A 17653-nucleotide genomic window follows, 5' to 3' on the forward strand; every position below is an offset into this window, starting at 1 on the left:
TCTGAAGTGCGAGGGCATCGCTCCCTGCTACTTCCTGGAGATGTTAAACAGCGTGGTGGATAAGACAGATTCTTACAGGATGCCGGAAGGATTCGTGGCAGCTGCTATTGAATGTCTAGAAGAGCCAGTAAGAGACAAGCTTCGCTCCTTGCGAAGATCCATTCAGGACACTAGAGGCAATTCTGTGCTGAACACGCACCTAAAACTGGGTTGGAACGGTTCCAGGACTACCTGGAGTCCTATAGCCAGCACCCACTCAAGGATCTTGCCAAAGAATGCACTGTTGGCTAACACAATGTAGTTATTAAGCCACTGAGGAACTGAGCATGCTTTCTGCAGGGGAGGGGCTCATGACCACCTCTTCCTAAGCCTTTAGAGCTGGTCTGTTGCCCACCTGCCACAAACAATATGTGACTGCTTGTCTCCGAGAGACGCCCTCAGATTCCCAGGAGAACTACAACCAGGGAGAAATGAGGTCTAGCCATACCTCTGATGGCACATCTGTCTATTCAGAAGTCTGCTCGCAGGAAACAGATTTACACTTCTGGGCCTTAAATGGTATAAAATTACCATAATTTATAATGTAAACAGAGCATCGCCTCATATTGTTATAGAAGCTTCCATTTCATACAGTAGCAATACAGATATTTCAATATTTCCATAATTTTCAGATATCCAGAAATCTTTTTGTCTAGTTGCAGGCTCCAGGGTTGTTGTTTTTTTTTTTACTTCAAGTTACAATAATTAGAGCATTGTGAAGTACAAAAAAATTACTTCATACCTCACAATACTTAGAACCTATAAGGTGAGGTTTGCTTGAGATATCCAGAAATAGCACTAAGATACTACCACACAACTGAAAGGCAAGAGAAATTTACAGGGAGACTGCATTACTGACACTTAAAGTAAATACTGCAATAGGAAATGTGAAGCTTTGGTGAACTCGGGGCTTTTTTTCAGCGGGCACGCAGTGGAACGGAGTTCTGGAACCTCTTGAAAATGGTCACGTGGCTGGTGGCCCCACCCCCTGATCTCCAGACAGAGGGGAGTTACATGGCCCTCCGTGCTGCTCCAGCGGCGTGGAGGGCAATCTAAACTCCCCTCTGTCTGGAGATCAGGGGGCGGGGCCACCAGCCACGTGACCATTTTCTCCGAGGGCTACCCACTGAGTTCCACCACTTCTTTTCCCAGAAAAAAAGCCCTGGGTGAACTGATATGGTCAATTAAATCAGCAAGACGGCTAGTTAAAGGGCACACTGCTGTAGGTTCTGGTGCTCTTTTAGAACTAGTTCTTCTAAGGAAAGGGACTATTCAAGACAGCCTCGCTTTTGCACATGCTTTGTTTAAATGTAAGTACTTACATTTCCTTCAGCATCACAAAATTCTCCAAATGTTGTTTTATAGGATGCAAACAGGAAAATATTCCCCAATTAACAGGCAGGTTTTTTTTTTAAAAAAAATCTATGGTAGTCATTAAGCATGCAGTGACAGGATAGGGAAGTAAGTATATAAAAGGGCAAAATAGGAGGTACTCAAGAGTGTGAATGTTTCAGCATGGAGAGCTTTGCACCTTTCTGCCCTTTAGCATCAGTAACCTGGAAGAAGCAATGAAATGATACAGCTTCCCCCGCTGGAGGACTTCCCCTCACAGCTGCCTGAAATGCCCTGCCAAATTCCTGTTCAGCAACAAGATTTCAGGCTGCCATGAAGATGGAACAACCTTCTTGGCAAGATTTGAGTCCAGTGGCATTGGACCTTTCCCTTCTTCAGATACCAAAAGGGAACTCTGACTCTCGAAATTTTATACTCTGAAAATCTTGTTCATCTGTAAGGTGTGCTGGACTCAAAGCCTGCTGTTCTACTGCAGACCAAAACAGCTACCTAGCTGAAGCCCTCTTGAAAGGGTCTCTGTCACCTGTGAAGATGTTAGGGTTGGATCCAGTCAGCTTTCTGGTTCAGTTTCACCCAGTTCCCCTTATTACAGCCCTCATTCCACATGACTTTAATTCGTGTAGGTCCTACGATTTGGAGTGTAACCTTCCTCCCCAACTGAAGAACTGAACTGGCGGCAACGTGGATCCAACCCTAAGTTAGTTTAGGAGGCAAGATTTCCTTCTTTTGGTATGGTTCCCCTGACACCCTACAACCCAATGTTTTTTGTTTTTGTGGGGAGGGCGGGGCATAAATCGAATAAAATAAATAAATACAAAAAGAAGAGTCACAATGCACCAGAGAGTACAATTCATATATTATCCAGTTTCACATTCATAGGATATAGGAACTTATTCTCAAGGATTTGAATACAAGCGAGACAGCCATGGTCCAATATAATAATACTTAAAGCACTTCCAATACCAAGCAATAAAATGTCAACAAAAAATTGCACAAATTTCTTGTTACTATGCCTGACTGAATCTGTTACAGAAAGGTTTTTCATCTTCTCCTCTTCAAGGTTTTCAACTAAACATTTAACTTATCTTACAGATTACAGTTTCTCTTAATAATTAATTGCACAAAAAACCACACAAAATCTTTTATGAGGCATAAATATTTCCTTATTACACAAGGTACAAAAATACTCGTACATCTTTGTTCGGTATTCCCATAAGGACGGCGGATTATTTGGCAGAACTGGAGCCTCTCCAATCAGAGGGATGTGGAAAAAAGTTAAATATTTTACAGCTGTTCTATATATAGAAGTCTGACAGAAAAAAAAACACAGATACAACCCTGACTTGAACTGGAGAAGGAGAAAAATGGACAAGAAATCCAGCACGTGAATTTTAAAGAAATGACTTATTCTCCAAATTCTAGAAGAAGCAGAAAATGGAAAGAGGGGAGAAACCAGGACAGTGTTTGTCAGAAGCCAAGTCTTCACGGAAGCAAGATGAAAAAACTTCAGTGTTTAATAGCTAGGCCAAGACCTGTTGCTATGGTTACACAAATGCTAAACAAAAACAAGCTTTGCACACACATACAACACACACACACACACCAAGTTAAAGTGTTGTAAATTCATGCCAGAAAAACATGCAAAACTGATTGTCTCTTCACTTCCTCCAGCGGAACTGCATAAACATTACTTAGGATCGGAAAGGCCTGGATATTGCACTGTATACAGCTTGGCCACGTTTCATGCCAGCAGCCCAGCTGGAAACAAATCTGACTATCGCCAAGAACGGGTCTCTCCGACTCAGCCTCAGCATAGCAAAAAAGGAGGGGGGGGGGACACACACCTACATGCCCCTCAGCAACGGGAGTTTGCCGGGATGTAAGCAGAGTGGGAAGCAAGCAGGCAGAACTTACAGACCATGCAAGTCCACAGTAGGGTTAGGGGGCTGTTGTTATTCACAGTCTTGGACGGGGAAGCCCGCAACTTCATTCATCGGAAGCGCGAGTTACTGCAGTTAGGCACCTTGTCTGGTGGCCACAGGAAAAGGTTGGGGTGGTGGGAGGATTTCCAGCAATCCACAAACTGCTTCATCCCTGGCACATCACTCCATGGAGAGACAAGGGGAGGGGGAGGACGTGGGCCGAGAGGCAGCTCTTGGAAGAGAAAGAGAGAAAAGAGTTACCGAGATATCACAGATCCAGAGGAGTTAGCCGTGTTAGTCTGTGGTTGCAAAACAGCAAAGAGTCCAGTAGCACTTTTAAGACTCACTGACTTTATCGTTGCATATACTTTCAAGAGCCACAGCTCTCTTGCATCTGATGAAGAGAGCTGTGTTTCTCGAAACCTTAAGTTACAATAAAGTTGGTGAGTCTTAAAGGTGCTACTGGCCTCATTGTTTTGCAAGATATCACAGTCCACTAAAGAACCCCTCCTTCCCCAAGCAACGAAAGTCGATCAGGATGATCTCTGCTTTAAGAATGGGAGAAGAATATGAAGGATGGATAAATGACAGGTGATTAAAGTATCAGACGGCACCTGGGCAGGAGGGCCTCAAGACGTACAAACAGGATTCCACCTTCAGGATGCCTCACTGGCTAAGGAATTAGCTACCAATCCCACATCTTCAATCAATCGGCAAGTAGCATGCAGGAGGAAGTGGCTATGTATCCTTGGAGATTCTAACCAGTGTCTCCGGCAGCCCATGTTCAATACAAAGGGTGGGATGTGGCTGAGTGAGAGAGCATCCGCTTGATGTGCAGAAGGCCCCAGGTTTAATCCCTCGCATCATCCGGTGGGAGGTGGTGTGAAAGACCTCTGCCTGAGACCTGGAAAGCTACCAGTCAGAGTAGGTAACACTGACATGGTCTGACTCAGTAGGCAGCCACTTTGTGCGTGCATCTGTTCAAGTGTACTACCCATACAGACGAAAACACAAAGGCTGCAGGGCCTTGGTTTAGCCTTGGCGCAGAACTGGTGCTTAAAGAAGTCTGCACCAGATAGTTCCCTTGATAGATGAATTCCCTCTGTTAACCATCTGGTGGAAAGGCGCGGCTGCGTTGCGGCTTCCCCAGTGTCAGCCTGGCATGTGGCATCCATACGGGCAAGAGATGAGGACAGGGGTCTTGCAAAGCAAAGTCAGCTTCAATTTGCTATGACAGGCTGAGCCAGCAGGGAGGGAAGGGGGGCGACCACAGAACGACCCGATTTAGCAGAAGTTCTGGGAGCAGCCCTAAAATGCCCACGCTTTAAAGACCCAAACTTAAGCAAGGCAGATACTTACTAAAACTAACAGAACTGACGAGATTTCCATCCTTGTTGAGTGGCTTCGGAAGGAGGATACCAGCGCATCTGGAAGAGAGAGAAACGGTGTGATGGAGACGCTCCGGGCACGGCAAAATTGCAGGTGGCGACGGATGAGGGCATTTCCTCCTAGCTATTCAAGTAGCACTGAAGGCTTTCGAAAAACCAAGCCTAACGTGGCCTCGCACTACAAAAGCTCACGGACTCTTTCTGTGCAGGGAGACAAGCCGGCCGACCAACCTTCAGCCCGATCCAAAAGAGCTACTTTAAGAAGCTACTGAGAGCGCGCGTGAGGAAACAACTGTATCTCACCCAGATCGCAGGCTCACACGTCATTAACACAACGTCACAGCTAGCTACAGGCACCTGCAAGACACAGGAGCTGCCTCTCACGGAACACCTGCAATCCGATCTTCCCAGGCCACCCATCGCTAATCACAGCACAAGGAACCAGGGACGTCGGTGCTCCAGCTGCTGATTACTGTATCCAGCTCGCACTCTACCGGCCAGTCTTTGTGTGGTAAGGGAAGGGGGCTGTGGCTCAGTGGCAGAGCATCTGTTTGGCATGCAGAAAGTCCCAGGTTCGATCCCCAGCTAAAAGGATCAGGTAATAGGTGATGTGAAAGACCGGAGACCCTGGAGAGCCACAGGCAGAGTAGAGAATACCTTGATGGACCAAGGGTCTAAAAGAGTACAGAGGCAGCTTCTTGCGTTCAGGACTGCCGACAGTGGGTCTGCTCCATCTTTAAGCAGAAGGTGTATACATTTACCCACTGGCCACAGATAACAGCAGGGGAATTCCAGGCTTCAGCATTAAAGGAAACAGAATATGCCTTGAAAGGAGTAGAATGTAGGTATGCGAAGAGGGTTAGGATCTACAAGGCAGAGACCAGGAGAGGATCCAATGGTGGTGGGGAGCCATCAGAGCAGAGCGGCATGCGCTGTCAGGAGCCCTCGGCTAGAGGTTTAGGGTGGGCCATTCAACACAACAACATTCGATTTATATACCGCCCTTCGGGACAACTCAACACCCACTCAGGGCAGTTTACCAAGTATGTTGTTACTTTTTTCGCTACCTGCGGTGACGTCAGTTTGTCCTGCTATTTCTTCCTGTTCACCTGCCTCCCATAGTTTCCAATCTCCTGCCCTGCGTTGTAACTGGATCAATTCTATAGCTATCCCCCTTGGGATTCTATATCCTCCAGTTTCCCTTGTTTCCTGGAACGTCATTTGCCTCATTTTGCCTGTAGAATCCGCATGTTCGTCTTTCATGTCTGCCATAGAGCACTTGGCTGTCTTTCCACAAAACATAGGAAGTTGGCTTATACTGAACCAGAGCGCTTGTCCATCAAAGTCGGTACCAACTACTCAAGACTGGCAGCTGCTCTCCAGGGTCTCAGGCAGAGGTCTTTCCCATCACCTGACCTTCTTAACTGGAGATGCTGAGATTCGAACCCAGGACTTTCTCCGTGCAAAGCAGGTGCTCTACTATTCGGCTGTCACCCCTCCAATTTTCTCCTCCCTTTATCTGCTGAATGTATTTGAGTTGCAGCTACACGTACAACCATTACCAACTGAGAGCACACCTCTCCCTCCATCCATTCCCTCCAAAAAACGCAAACAGCTGCAGTCAGTCTGAACTGCACACCTACTTTAGAAACTTGCTCAGAACTGGCTAGTTCACAGCAAAACAATTACAGCAGGCAGAGAAAAAAGCCTGCGGCAATAAGCAGCAGAGTGCATGCACATATGATGCGCATGCACCCAGACGGCATGTTCTTGGTGGAAGAACACAAAAGCACCCCCATTTTTAACCGGAAAGGTGTTGGAATTATGGGGAAAGTGAGAAGAAAAAAGTGTGGGAAAGTAATACGGGGCAACAGAGTTTATTAGAGGACATGTGTTCAAGGGAATAGGAAGACCGTGGCTGTGTCTCGCATAAACTATGCCAACCTCAAAGGGTGAGAGTAGAGAATCAGCACCCACTCACCGGTGCTTTTGCCACAGGTCCCAGCTTATGTACAGCTGGACTCGGAACTCTCCCCTCTGGGCTGCAGTAACACAGGGCCTAAGAGCCTCTCATCTTGATACAGGAGACTGAATTTCACGGTTCAGGTTTCCAACACTGTATCTCCTTGCTCCAAACAACACAACACAGAAATCTTACTCTACAGATGAACAAATCCAGAAGTTTCTCTTAAAAATTGTCACCTTTTCTGAAATCTGTGTTGAAAACGGCATCAACGGTGCGAATATGTGCCGAAGAAACAAGTGAACACCAGTGTGAGAATGACAACATACGAAAATTAACAAAAAAAAGGCCTCAGTAACAATAACATTTGATTTATATACATACCGCCCTTCAGGACAACTGAACGTCCACTCAGAGCAGTTTACAAAGTATGTTGTTGTTATCCTCAGGACAATCACCCTGTGGTGTGTGTGGGGCTGAGAGAGCTCCGAGAAGCTGTGACTGACCCAAGGTCACCCAGCTGGCTTCAAGTGGAGGAGTGGGGAATCAAGCCCCGTTCTCCAGATTAGAGTTCCTCTGCTCTTAACCACTACACCAAACTTGCCTGAAAATTAACCAAAAAAAAGGCAAAGCCTCACTTTGCTAGCAAGCCCCACAGATTTTCTGTACCGTCTGCCCTGATCAATCGCTCAGTCAGCCTCACTGGTACTCTGCCTCCATGTAAGGTTGCAACGACAGCGCACGCAAGGGTCACTCGAGCCAGCTGGCAGAAGCCACCAGGCCCCGCTTATCTGCATCGTTCCTAGCAAGCATTCTTTTCTCGACTGACAGCCACAAGGATTGTCATGTTTCACATTCCGCCCCCCACCCCACCCCCCCCGGCTTCAGTTTGTAAGCATTTCCCAGATTCCCAAACCACTCTCCCCCGCACATCTGGAATCAGTTTCATCCATCCTGCCCAGCAGCCGAGTGGGAACAGGAAGCTCCCTCCTTGCCGGACTGCACTCTGCTCTTTCACCCTGGAAAGAAAAGCCCTATCCAGAAGATGCTAAACCTTCAGGAGGAGCAGGGGCTTGCTTGTTGCAGGCAGACGCCTGAGGCTTTGCTCCTTGGCGCACAGGGAGTCACGCACACCGAAGCTCATTCTACTAATATGGCATTACCTGCTCCCGAATTCTATCAAAAATTATCAGCCTGCCTTGATTTCTCGATGCTCCTTCTCAGCAGAACTCAAAGCTCCGTCGCTGCTTTTACACACAGTCCAACCGAGTACGCTTGTGTAATAAAGCTCCCCGCCACAACTCCAAAAACCTCCCATCAATGCCCCATCAAGCTTCCCTTTTGCTCGTATATCATCAGATCGAAATGAAGCAAGAAAAAGAGAGGGAGGAGAGAGTCAGGACTCCGCTTGGGAAGGAGAAGAGAGAGAGTGTGTCGGAAGGAGGATTTCTCTGGGCTCCGGCAAGGAAAGAGGGAAGGGCTTTCCTTCACAGGAGTCCACAGTGTGGCAGACATGTGCCAAGTTGTCTGTGCAGGGAAAATCAAAACTGTGTCTTTGCTACTGCTACAAGCCACCTCCTCCCATGTGATTGTGGTGGAGTGAAACAAAGGTGGCCGGGAATGCCCCCTTCCCCTCCACCCGCCCTGCCGCCGCATTATATTGGCAGGGTTTCTCACCCCCGCCCCCTCCACCCCCCAGACAGGACCAATCCATTGCTGCTCATAGGGAGCAGCTTGGAACTCAAGTCGGTGCCATGCTGTGGTGCCATGTTGTGTCGTGTGCCAAGTTGGCAAGAGGTGGGTTAGAGAAATGCCTGGCGTTTCGTTCGCCTGGGTGCGGATAGCGTGAGGCCCATGCACTGGATGGCTAAGGAAGAAGATGGGCAACAAAACAAAAAACCCACAAAGCTTGTGGACACTCCCGCCCCCCCACAGCATTGTGCCCAGTGGCATAGAGGAGAGATTGCCTTACCAGCTTTTCTGGATGGAGCCCACCATCCTTAAAAGGAATGAAGCTACAGGGCAGCCATCTCCACTCTAGTTGGGACTATGGTGCCCCACCTCCGGGGCTAGCTCTGACCTTCAGGGCTAGCCTGCGTTGGCATCTTGGCTGCAGATCACTGAAGACATCAAAGGAGGGATCATTTCAACCACCGTTTGGCCAATGGGGAGCCGCCAGGGGACAGGAGACCTTGCTTTGGTGGGAGACATTGAGCGCGGCAACCTGCCATGCTGCACAGCACCCTCTGCTAGGAGAGCGTCGACATTTAGCAGCAAATACACCGGGTACATTTTTGAGGGCCAGAAGGGCTAAACGGATTAAGCCTTCTGTGGCCCAAAGACTTAGAGGCCCTTCCCTCTTGCTGCAGCTGGCAAGCAGAGGGTCTAACTAGCCATGGGCAGTTTCAGCTGCGTATCCATATTGTCCTGCAGGAAGAGCAAGAGTCAGACAAAGGGAGCTTTGACTCAAAAGCTTATATCCTGGAAATCTTGCTCGTCGTTAAGGTGCGACTAGACTTGAATCTTATGCGAGCTATGGACAGACTGTCGCTTGCTCGTTTATTTGTAAGCAAGGGAGGGGGGCAAATGGCAGGAGGACCCTGGAGATGTTCTGGCAAAGTTTATAAATACTGTATGAAGTGTGGATGGGCACAATACAACAGTCTCTTTGGAAACAGTTACACAATGAACCCCCAGAGCACACACTTTTTTGGCTATTGCCCCCCGTTTGGCAGAAACTGTTGGCTCTTTGGAAAGCACAGCCCTTGTTACAAAAGAGGCTTTGCTTACTTCCAGCAACATCACAGAGCAAAGTCCAACTGGCTGTACAGCACTGCCAGTCATGTCCTGTTTGCTGTGTGATCCCCAATTGGCTAGGACCACTTCCATGACTATCTGAGGAAGTGGATGCTGTTATTAAAAGGTCATAGGCGGCACAGCAAAAGGTAAAAAAGGGGAATAGGAACAAACAGGACCGACGTTTCTTTCTCCTTCCAGGGAGACAATTTGATTCAGCAACAGCATTGATCCAAGGCAGGCTGGGAGGCTGACAGGCTAGCTTGGGAGCAGCATGTTCACCATATGGCGCAGCATCGCAGCCAAGCACCCCATTGGTCTTTCTAGCCACAGGGGGAGGGAGAACTTAGCCAGTCGTCTCCCAGTTTCAACTTTGTCCAGGACTCCAGAACGAGTGTCCTGAACTCCTGCCCCTCCCCACCTATTCATTAACATAACAAGACTCCCAGCCTACAAACTGAGCCAGTTGTTCAGCAAGCAGGAGGTGAAGTAATGTTTAACTCCATAAAGCGGTTTTATGAGTAATACGTTTTGTTTTAAGGGAAAGCACAAGGGGAAAGAGGGGAGACACGGACTCGACACGGCACTAGTTCTCGAAGCAGACAGCATAAGCTCCGTCCCGTTGTCTCCAGTGGTGGGAGAGCTGCCTGTGACAAGTGTGGGCCTTCTTCTGCGTGCCTGTCCCAAGCGGGAGTCCCTTACCTTGCACAGAATCAGATTTGTTTACCCTACGAGCATTAAAATGGCAACATACTTGTGCACGGAGTCACTCCCTTGTCCCTCCCCACAGTGGGTCAAGGGTTATACTCAAGGGGCAAGCCCACAGGGTGGATTGAGGGATCTGCCTAAAGAACCTGCTTCCGCACAGCAAGGCAACCTGGTGCCGCCCCAAGGATCCTTTAGGACGAGGCAGGTACCAAAAGCGGCCGGACAACGTCTGAAGGCTGTAAAAGCCAAGCTGAACAGCTGCACTTTTTTTTTTAAAAAAAAGTGAAGAGCTTTAAATTCAATCCACTATTAACGATTAGGTTGGTCAAATTTGCAGTTTTGGGCTCTGGCAACTTTATTTCAGGGCCAGGTTTCAGAATAGTTGGGCTTCCAAAGCCACCAAGTCCTTTCCTTCTAGGAGTTCGGCTCCTTTTCTGGAATTCTTCCAAACTGACCAATCCCGGTCCTCCTCCCCATTCTGCCCATACAAGTCCCACCCACTCTTGCCCTGGGTATTAACAATTCAGGAGCTCCTTCGGGGAGGGGCTGGGGCTCGGGAGAAGGACCCAGATTCTTCCTTTGGGGCTGGACCATCCAGCCCTTCTTTAGCCAACTGAGCCAGGCGTTAACACTTGGACTGCTCGTTCCACCCCCTGTTGTGCTTTTATTTCCACAAAGTTCAGAACGGCAACTCGGGATGCTCGTCGAGCCTTAAGCAGGTTCTGAGTCTAGGAATTTCCAGCAATCACGGCTCCAAAATCAGAAGGGCACACTTTTGGTGCACCCGGAGCAGCCCAACCGGGCCCAGCTACCCAGGGTGCCTTGATGCTCTCCATTCTGGGACACAGCTTTGCCGCTCAAAACGGGCAGCCTGTATCTCTGGAAAGCTCGCCAGAGGGAGGAAAAAATAAGCTTCCTGCTTTCCGAGAAAAGACACAAAACCTCACCTGAGCGTGAAGGGCGGCAGCAGCGGCAGCGGCGGCTGGGTACGTGAAAGCAGCATGTGGGATGGCAGGGGTTAACTCCGTGGTGTAGAGTGGGTAGGGAGCCCAGGCCTCCGGAGATGCTGGGATGAGGGCTGCTCCAGTCAGGTCATCTAGACATTAAGCAGAGACAAATGGCCAAATCAGCTGTGAGCTGCGGCACAAGCACTGGGGAAAGGCAGCGTAAAGGCAGAGAGGCCCATCTGCCAGGACGACGGCAAAGGTGTCTCTTCTCCAGGCCTTTTACAAGCTACTGATCTTGACTGCCCATGCAGCACCCACAGGACTTCAGTGCAGCTACACCCAAAGAGCGCTGTTGGTACCTTGGGGCCGGAACTGTGGGCTGTCTGGGCATAAAGCTGCCTCCTGCCTTGCACCCAAGTAGGGTCTCTGCTCCCACAAGTATTTCCGGACACCCTTTCCCCATGAGCACAAAATGCAAGCCTGCTGTTCTGCACCTGGCCAAGGGCCGCTCGGACACATCATGTAAAGCTAAGCAGCAGAGTGCATCATAATAACTGTTCCTATGCACAGACAGATTAGTGCCCCTCTCAGAGTGGTGAACAAAGTCAGTGTTATTATTATCCTCACAATGCAGCTGGGACTGAGACGAGTGGCTTACCCAAGGCCACCTGCTGAGCTCATGGCAGCAGCAGGATTGCCGATTCACTACACAACCACTTAACCATTGTGCTACAGCAGCACTCTCACATGCCCTTCCCTGCTCAAGGTCTCCAGTTCAATGCCCAGCATCTCCCCGTTAAAGAAAGCTGGACAGCAGCAGAGATACGAGAGACCTCTGCAGGGAATCCACCGTGTCAGAGTGGCCCAAGTTGGGCTGGAAGAACCAACGGTGGACACAACTTGCCTTTGTGTGCCTCGCATACACGAAAGGCATTGTGCGTGCATGTGATTCAAGGGTGCTCAGCTGAGAGATGGGGAACTTGTGTGCCCCAAGCAGACCCAAGCCGTAATCTCTACTCAGCTGGGAGACCTTTGGCTAGTCACAGCCTGACCTACCTCACATGGTTGTTGTGAGGATATGACAGAATCACATACATTGTCCTGAGCTCTTCAGAGGAAGGGAAGGACAAAAAGGAGGGTGGAAGCGAGGGACAGGGTTGCTCCGCCCAGCACATCTAAAGCCCTCCAAGGACATCCCGACTGCCCCTCCCCTGCCCCAGTTCCTCACAAGGGTCCCGTGCAATGAAGTGTGTTCCCAGGGCAGGGTGGAGGTTGGTGGGATTCGGTGTGGCCATTAGCTTGCTCTTGGCCATCTTGGTGTTGGCTTTTGCAAACTCTAACCGCAACGTCTGGGGGTTCTCCGGGTCAAAGCGGATGCCCTGCAGAGGGGAACAGAAGAAGGAAATACGTTCTCTGAAGACAAAAACTGGAGAAGGTTACGTGGGTAGCCATGTTGGTCTACAGTAAGAAAAGCAGAATTTGAGTTCAGTGGCACTTTAAAGAGACCGACAAGATTTTCAGAGTATAAGCTTTCAAGAGTCAGAGCTCCCTCTGCAATGCTCCCAGCTTCCCCTTCTCAGGAACTGGGATGAGCCAAAACATGCCACAGAGTTCACTGGTTAGAGCCCTCTAGCAGACCATACCACTTTGGACTGCAGGTGAGAACAAGCTTATGAATGTTTCCCCATGTAAAAAGTTTCTGGCAGGTAGAAAGTTAACAGTAGTTCTAGCTCATCCTGTTCCCTGAAGTGCTGGTTGTCTACTTGCAGGGAATTTCCTTCCATGGAGGGAGGACTCGGTAGAGTCATCTACAGCCTGAAGTGATACAGCCCATTCTACAGTGTCAGGGCTCTACCACCTCATTCCATTGCATGTTTCCAGTCCCGTGACTAGAGAGAGAACATTTCCACCTAGGACAGACACTCATGATATAGACTCTAGTGGCATGGAGCCTCTGGAAGCAACATGAGCAATCCAAAACATGAGATTTCGTTTCCAGAGAAAATGCCTTGATGGGGAGGAGAGCAAGGAAATGAAATTGTTCTGCAAATTTGAACCCAACACTGGCTCTACGTGTTTGCTTAACTGGCTCTCCCTCCTGCAAAGTCATTAAAACATCTACCCCATTTCCAGTCACGGCGGGGAAAGTTTTATACTTTAAAAAGGGGGAAGCAAGGGACCAATAAAAGAGGTAACGCATGCAATACTGAAGCCAAAGACCGCCAACAGAGTTCCTAACACGCAGCATCAGGGAGAGCTCAATTGCAGAGCCAGTGTCGAGCTTATTAACGTGAACCTCCCATTTTGGATATGAAGCTAAGGCTCAAAGACACACTGTGAGCTCTTCTTCCAAGGTCAGAATTCACCATCACAGCTTTCAGTGTCACTCCTGAACGAAAACAACTACTACAGAAAGCAGGGAAACATCCTTGCGCATAACCTCACTGTAGCTCTTTCTTTCGAGCAGCCGGCTACAAGAAGTTAGTTTCCCAGCATCACCAATAGCTCAAATACCACCACCACCCCCTGCAACATACAAAGTGGTCCATTTGCTAAAATTATTTGGCGCCACCTGGTTTGCAGGCACCTCAGGGTGCCTTCTGCTCTGCTTGTGGCATGACACACTTTGGTTGTTGTGGGTTTCCCGGGCTGTATTGCCGTGGTCTTGGCATTATAGTTCCTGACGTTTCGCCAGCAGCTGTGGCTGGCATCTTCAGAGGTCTTCTGAGAGATCTCTGTCTTTTGGTGCTACACCTCTGAAGATGCCAGCCACAGCTGCTGGCGAAACGTCAGGAACTACAATGCCAAGACCACGGCAATACAGCCCGGGAAACCCACAACAACCATCGTTCTCCGGCCGTGAAAGCCTTCGACAATACATGACACACTTTGATGGGGAAAGGAGGGGGGGGTAAGAGGTGTGTAGCACATGGCTGGTGCTTCCTAGACCTGCTCTTCTTAGCTCATGTCCTAAACTGACAGGATAGGACCAGGCACCCAGCGCACTGGCAAGCTCCAAACGTTTCCCCTTGGAAGGCAGGAATCGAGTGGCAACCACATTGTCTGCACCTCTTTGGCCAGTGAACTCAGCTGCCCGTCTTCCAGCCAAGTAGTAAAGGGAAATGCATCATGATCACCTGCAGATTTACGGTGCAAGTATCATCCATATGGATTTAGAAGGTATTTGTGTTGGGATTAGCAAGCGTTTCCGTTTCAATCATGAAAGAGTTAAACTATTTGTGTTACTTAATTAGTAAACTTACTTTGCATGTAACCACTAGGGCTTCGAGCAAGGATTCCTGCCACAGAAGGGGAGTTTCTAAGCATAATGAAGTAGAATTAGGATTTTCTATTGAGCAACTTGTTTACTCGGGGGGGCAATTAAGGGATGCTAGATACTGAAGTTTTATTGCCCTCTGTTCAGTTGCTTTCAGTTGTCTTCAGTCTCTTGCTTACTTTCTAACTATACTAGCAAGATGTAGTCTACTTAGCATTAATTATTTTCTCTCAAAGTAACCCTATTTTTACCCTTTTAGTAAAGTATTCTTACAGAGCTACACTGGAGTGTGTGTCTATTCTCATTACTTCCAATGCACACTCTAAACAACTCTGCTGATTTCCTACAATTTGAGATGTGGAGCACTTGCCACAGAAGGACTATTACGCTACAGAATGGAATGCAAAGTGGGACCTAATTCAGCCTGGCCGAATCCGCTTTTCAGGCTTCGGGGTTCTTCGTACTCACATTCAAGGCGTTCTTGGCAGCTTCAGCACCAGCCCGGCTGTCAAAGGTAACAAAGCCTACGGGCTGGGAGAGGAGAAAAAAGGCAAACAAACCATGTGAGCCACACATACATGCATGCACATAAGCCCTCTGGCCACACTGCAAGATGCAGCAAGGAAGAACCTTCCCCGCCCCCCAGGGGGCCCTTCACCTGCTTCTCCCCAATCTCTGGTCTGGCATCTCCAGAAAGCCAGTTTGGTAAGCAAGCCTCAGCAAAAACCCTCCCAACTCAGCATGCCACTTAAAGGACAAGGAGACGGGTACCCTCCTTGCCCTTGTTCGTGCTCAAGGGACAAAGGACAAGAGGGAAGATGCTCATGGATCCACTAAACCTCTGGCCCAGCTGAACACAAATTCAGCAGCACCACCTGGTATGAAGGACTCCTAAGATAAAGGCACAGAAGCCCAGCTGCCAGGGGAAAGCAGCAATTATGCAAGCACGTCGCTTTCCCTTTTCAGCACCCCCCCACCAAGAAGGTCTATGGGCTGCCTTTAATTAGAAGCCCCCCCTACACTGCAAGGGCAGGCCGTTCAGCTTCAGAGGTTTCAGTTAGGTACAAGAATTCTACCCAAAGTCGCTTTAAGAGCACCGTGGCGCAGAGTGGTAAGCTGCAGTACTGCAGCCCAAGCTCTGCTCACGACCCGAGTTCAATCCTGGCAGAAGCTGGGTTCAGGTAGCTGGCTCAAGGTTGACTCAGCCTTCCATCCTTCCGAGGTCGGTAAAATGAGTACCCAGTTTCCTGGGATAAAGTGTAGATGACTGGGGAAAGCGATAGCAAATCACCCCGTAACAAAAGTCTGCCAAGAAAACGTTGTGATGCGACGTCGCCCCATGGGTCAGTAATGACTCGGTGCTTGCACACCTTTACCTTCACAGGGGTGGGCAATGACAAACTTCCCTCCACATTCAACTCGACACCCAACCCACAATTTAAGCAGCTGCCAGAACAGAAGCATTACCTGTTTGGACGTTAGTTTGATCAGTGATCCTTCATAACCCTGAAGAAAGAAGAAGCCAACAAAAATTAGTTTATAGGACTCCTTAAAAGGACAGGAAAGGCTGGGAGGCCCGCTTGGTGCCCTTGGACGGCACTTCTGAGTGCCAGAAATATTTCCGCAGTCCTACAGAGCAAGTCAGGCCAACCACAGTTAGTACATGAACAACATTCCCCACACTCTCCCAGTACCAACTAACAGCAGAGGCTCGAAGCTGTCCAAGCAGAGACCCCCTTTGGCTGCAGATCCCCAGTCACCCACCCTATCCTGTACAGCCACATGGGACAGGTGGGCAAGAGATCTAAGCCCCTCCCAGCCATCTCAACTGCAAGACCTGGAATTGTTTGCTTCAAGGTAACAGTTTAAGGAGCAAAGAATGGGAAGCAGAACAGCTGATAAGGGGCCCTTTTTTTGGTTGAAAGTGCCATTAAGTTATAGCTGATTTACGGTGACCCCTTGTGGGGTTTTCAAGGCAAAAGACTAACACAGGTGGGTTGCCATGATCTGTTTCTGCATAGAGACTCTAGTCTTCCTTGGAGGCCTCCCATCCAGTTACTAACCAAGGCCGACCCTGCTTAGCTTCTGAGATCTGCCGAGATCAGGCTTGTTTGGACTATCCAGATCAGAGTCCCTTTATAGTCTTTGTAACTGCACACCTGTGGTACTCCCAGTAACCTCAGCAACAGGCCTTCTCAGTTGTGGCACCAAATGATGGAAGTCCCACAGAGATTCATTTGCCGCTGCCATCCCCCCCCCCCCCCCCCGCCGCCAAGCCATTACGATCTTCTGCTAGCAGGTGAAGATTTTTCCCGTTCCCTCCCTGACCCTCCTTCTACTTTATGCATTCCTTTTGTCAAACTATATATATTTTCAAGTTCTGTGTGCATTTTAAAGTTTATTTTAGTGTTCTGTTAGCTGCCTTGGGAAGCCTAAAATTGAATGGAAAGGCAGCATAAAATTAAATATAAAATTAACCCCTAATCCACAAGACTCCCATTGTCTGTTGTTTTTAAAGAGAAATGCTATTTAGGGAGCAATCCTAAGCAGGCATACTTAGAAGTAAGTCCCATGTTCTTAAATGGGGCCCTACTCCCAGGAAAGTGTCTTCAGGATTTCACTCTTAGGGTAGAAGGATGCCGAAGTATTAGGTTTCAGCGCACTTATAATAATAAATAACAACATTTGATTTACGTACCGCCCTTCAGGACAACTTAACACCCACTCAAAGCAGTTTACAAAGTATGTTATTATTATCCCCACAACAATCACCCTGTGAGGTGGGTGGGGCTGAGAGAGCTCTGGAAGAGCTGTGACTGACCCCAAGGTCACTCAGCTGGCTTCAAGCGGAGGAGTGGGGAATCAAACCTGGCTCTCCAGATTAGAGTCCTGCTGCTCTTAACCGCTACAGCAAACTTGCTAGGCACATTAGTTTTGAAGAGATTTACTTCTGCATATGCATATAGAAGAGGGCACCGTAAGAGGCACACACTCCTTACTGCGCCATAGATGGGCTTAGTCTGATTCTCAGTTGCTAATACTCACCTTGAATGGCCGGAAAAGCAGGTAGAGCTCTCTTGGCTTGATATCCACAGGAAGGCCGCTGACAAAGAGTGTCCGTACCTAGGAGAGATGTAACAAGGCTGAGCAGATTTAGAGAACATTGTATTGGGTCACAGTATGAGGTTCTTTGGGCGTCCAGAATCGACTTTGGGAAGGCAAACATTCCAGGAAGGGTGGGTGCATCTTCCTTCCTTCAG

General features: G+C 48.7%; 1 protein-coding gene across 1 annotated transcript in view; it reads right to left on the minus strand.

Moving 5' to 3' along the window:
* Positions 1-2226: 2226 nt before the first annotated feature.
* RBPMS2 (RNA binding protein, mRNA processing factor 2) overlaps positions 2227-17653 on the minus strand; it is a 33341-nt gene continuing 17914 nt past the window's right edge. Inside the window, exons 2-8 of the mRNA XM_055002697.1 lie at positions 17439-17516; positions 15861-15899; positions 14862-14924; positions 12345-12495; positions 11117-11265; positions 4674-4741; positions 2227-3546 (exon numbers count right to left, since the gene is read on the minus strand). Of these exons, the coding sequence (XP_054858672.1) occupies positions 4679-4741; positions 11117-11265; positions 12345-12495; positions 14862-14924; positions 15861-15899; positions 17439-17516 (543 nt within the window). The 3' untranslated portion in view covers positions 2227-3546; positions 4674-4678. The remainder of the gene's footprint in view (positions 3547-4673; positions 4742-11116; positions 11266-12344; positions 12496-14861; positions 14925-15860; positions 15900-17438; positions 17517-17653) is intronic.

Source organism: Eublepharis macularius, chromosome 18, assembly GCF_028583425.1.
Source record: "Eublepharis macularius isolate TG4126 chromosome 18, MPM_Emac_v1.0, whole genome shotgun sequence".
Lineage (NCBI taxonomy): Eukaryota > Metazoa > Chordata > Lepidosauria > Squamata > Eublepharidae > Eublepharis > Eublepharis macularius.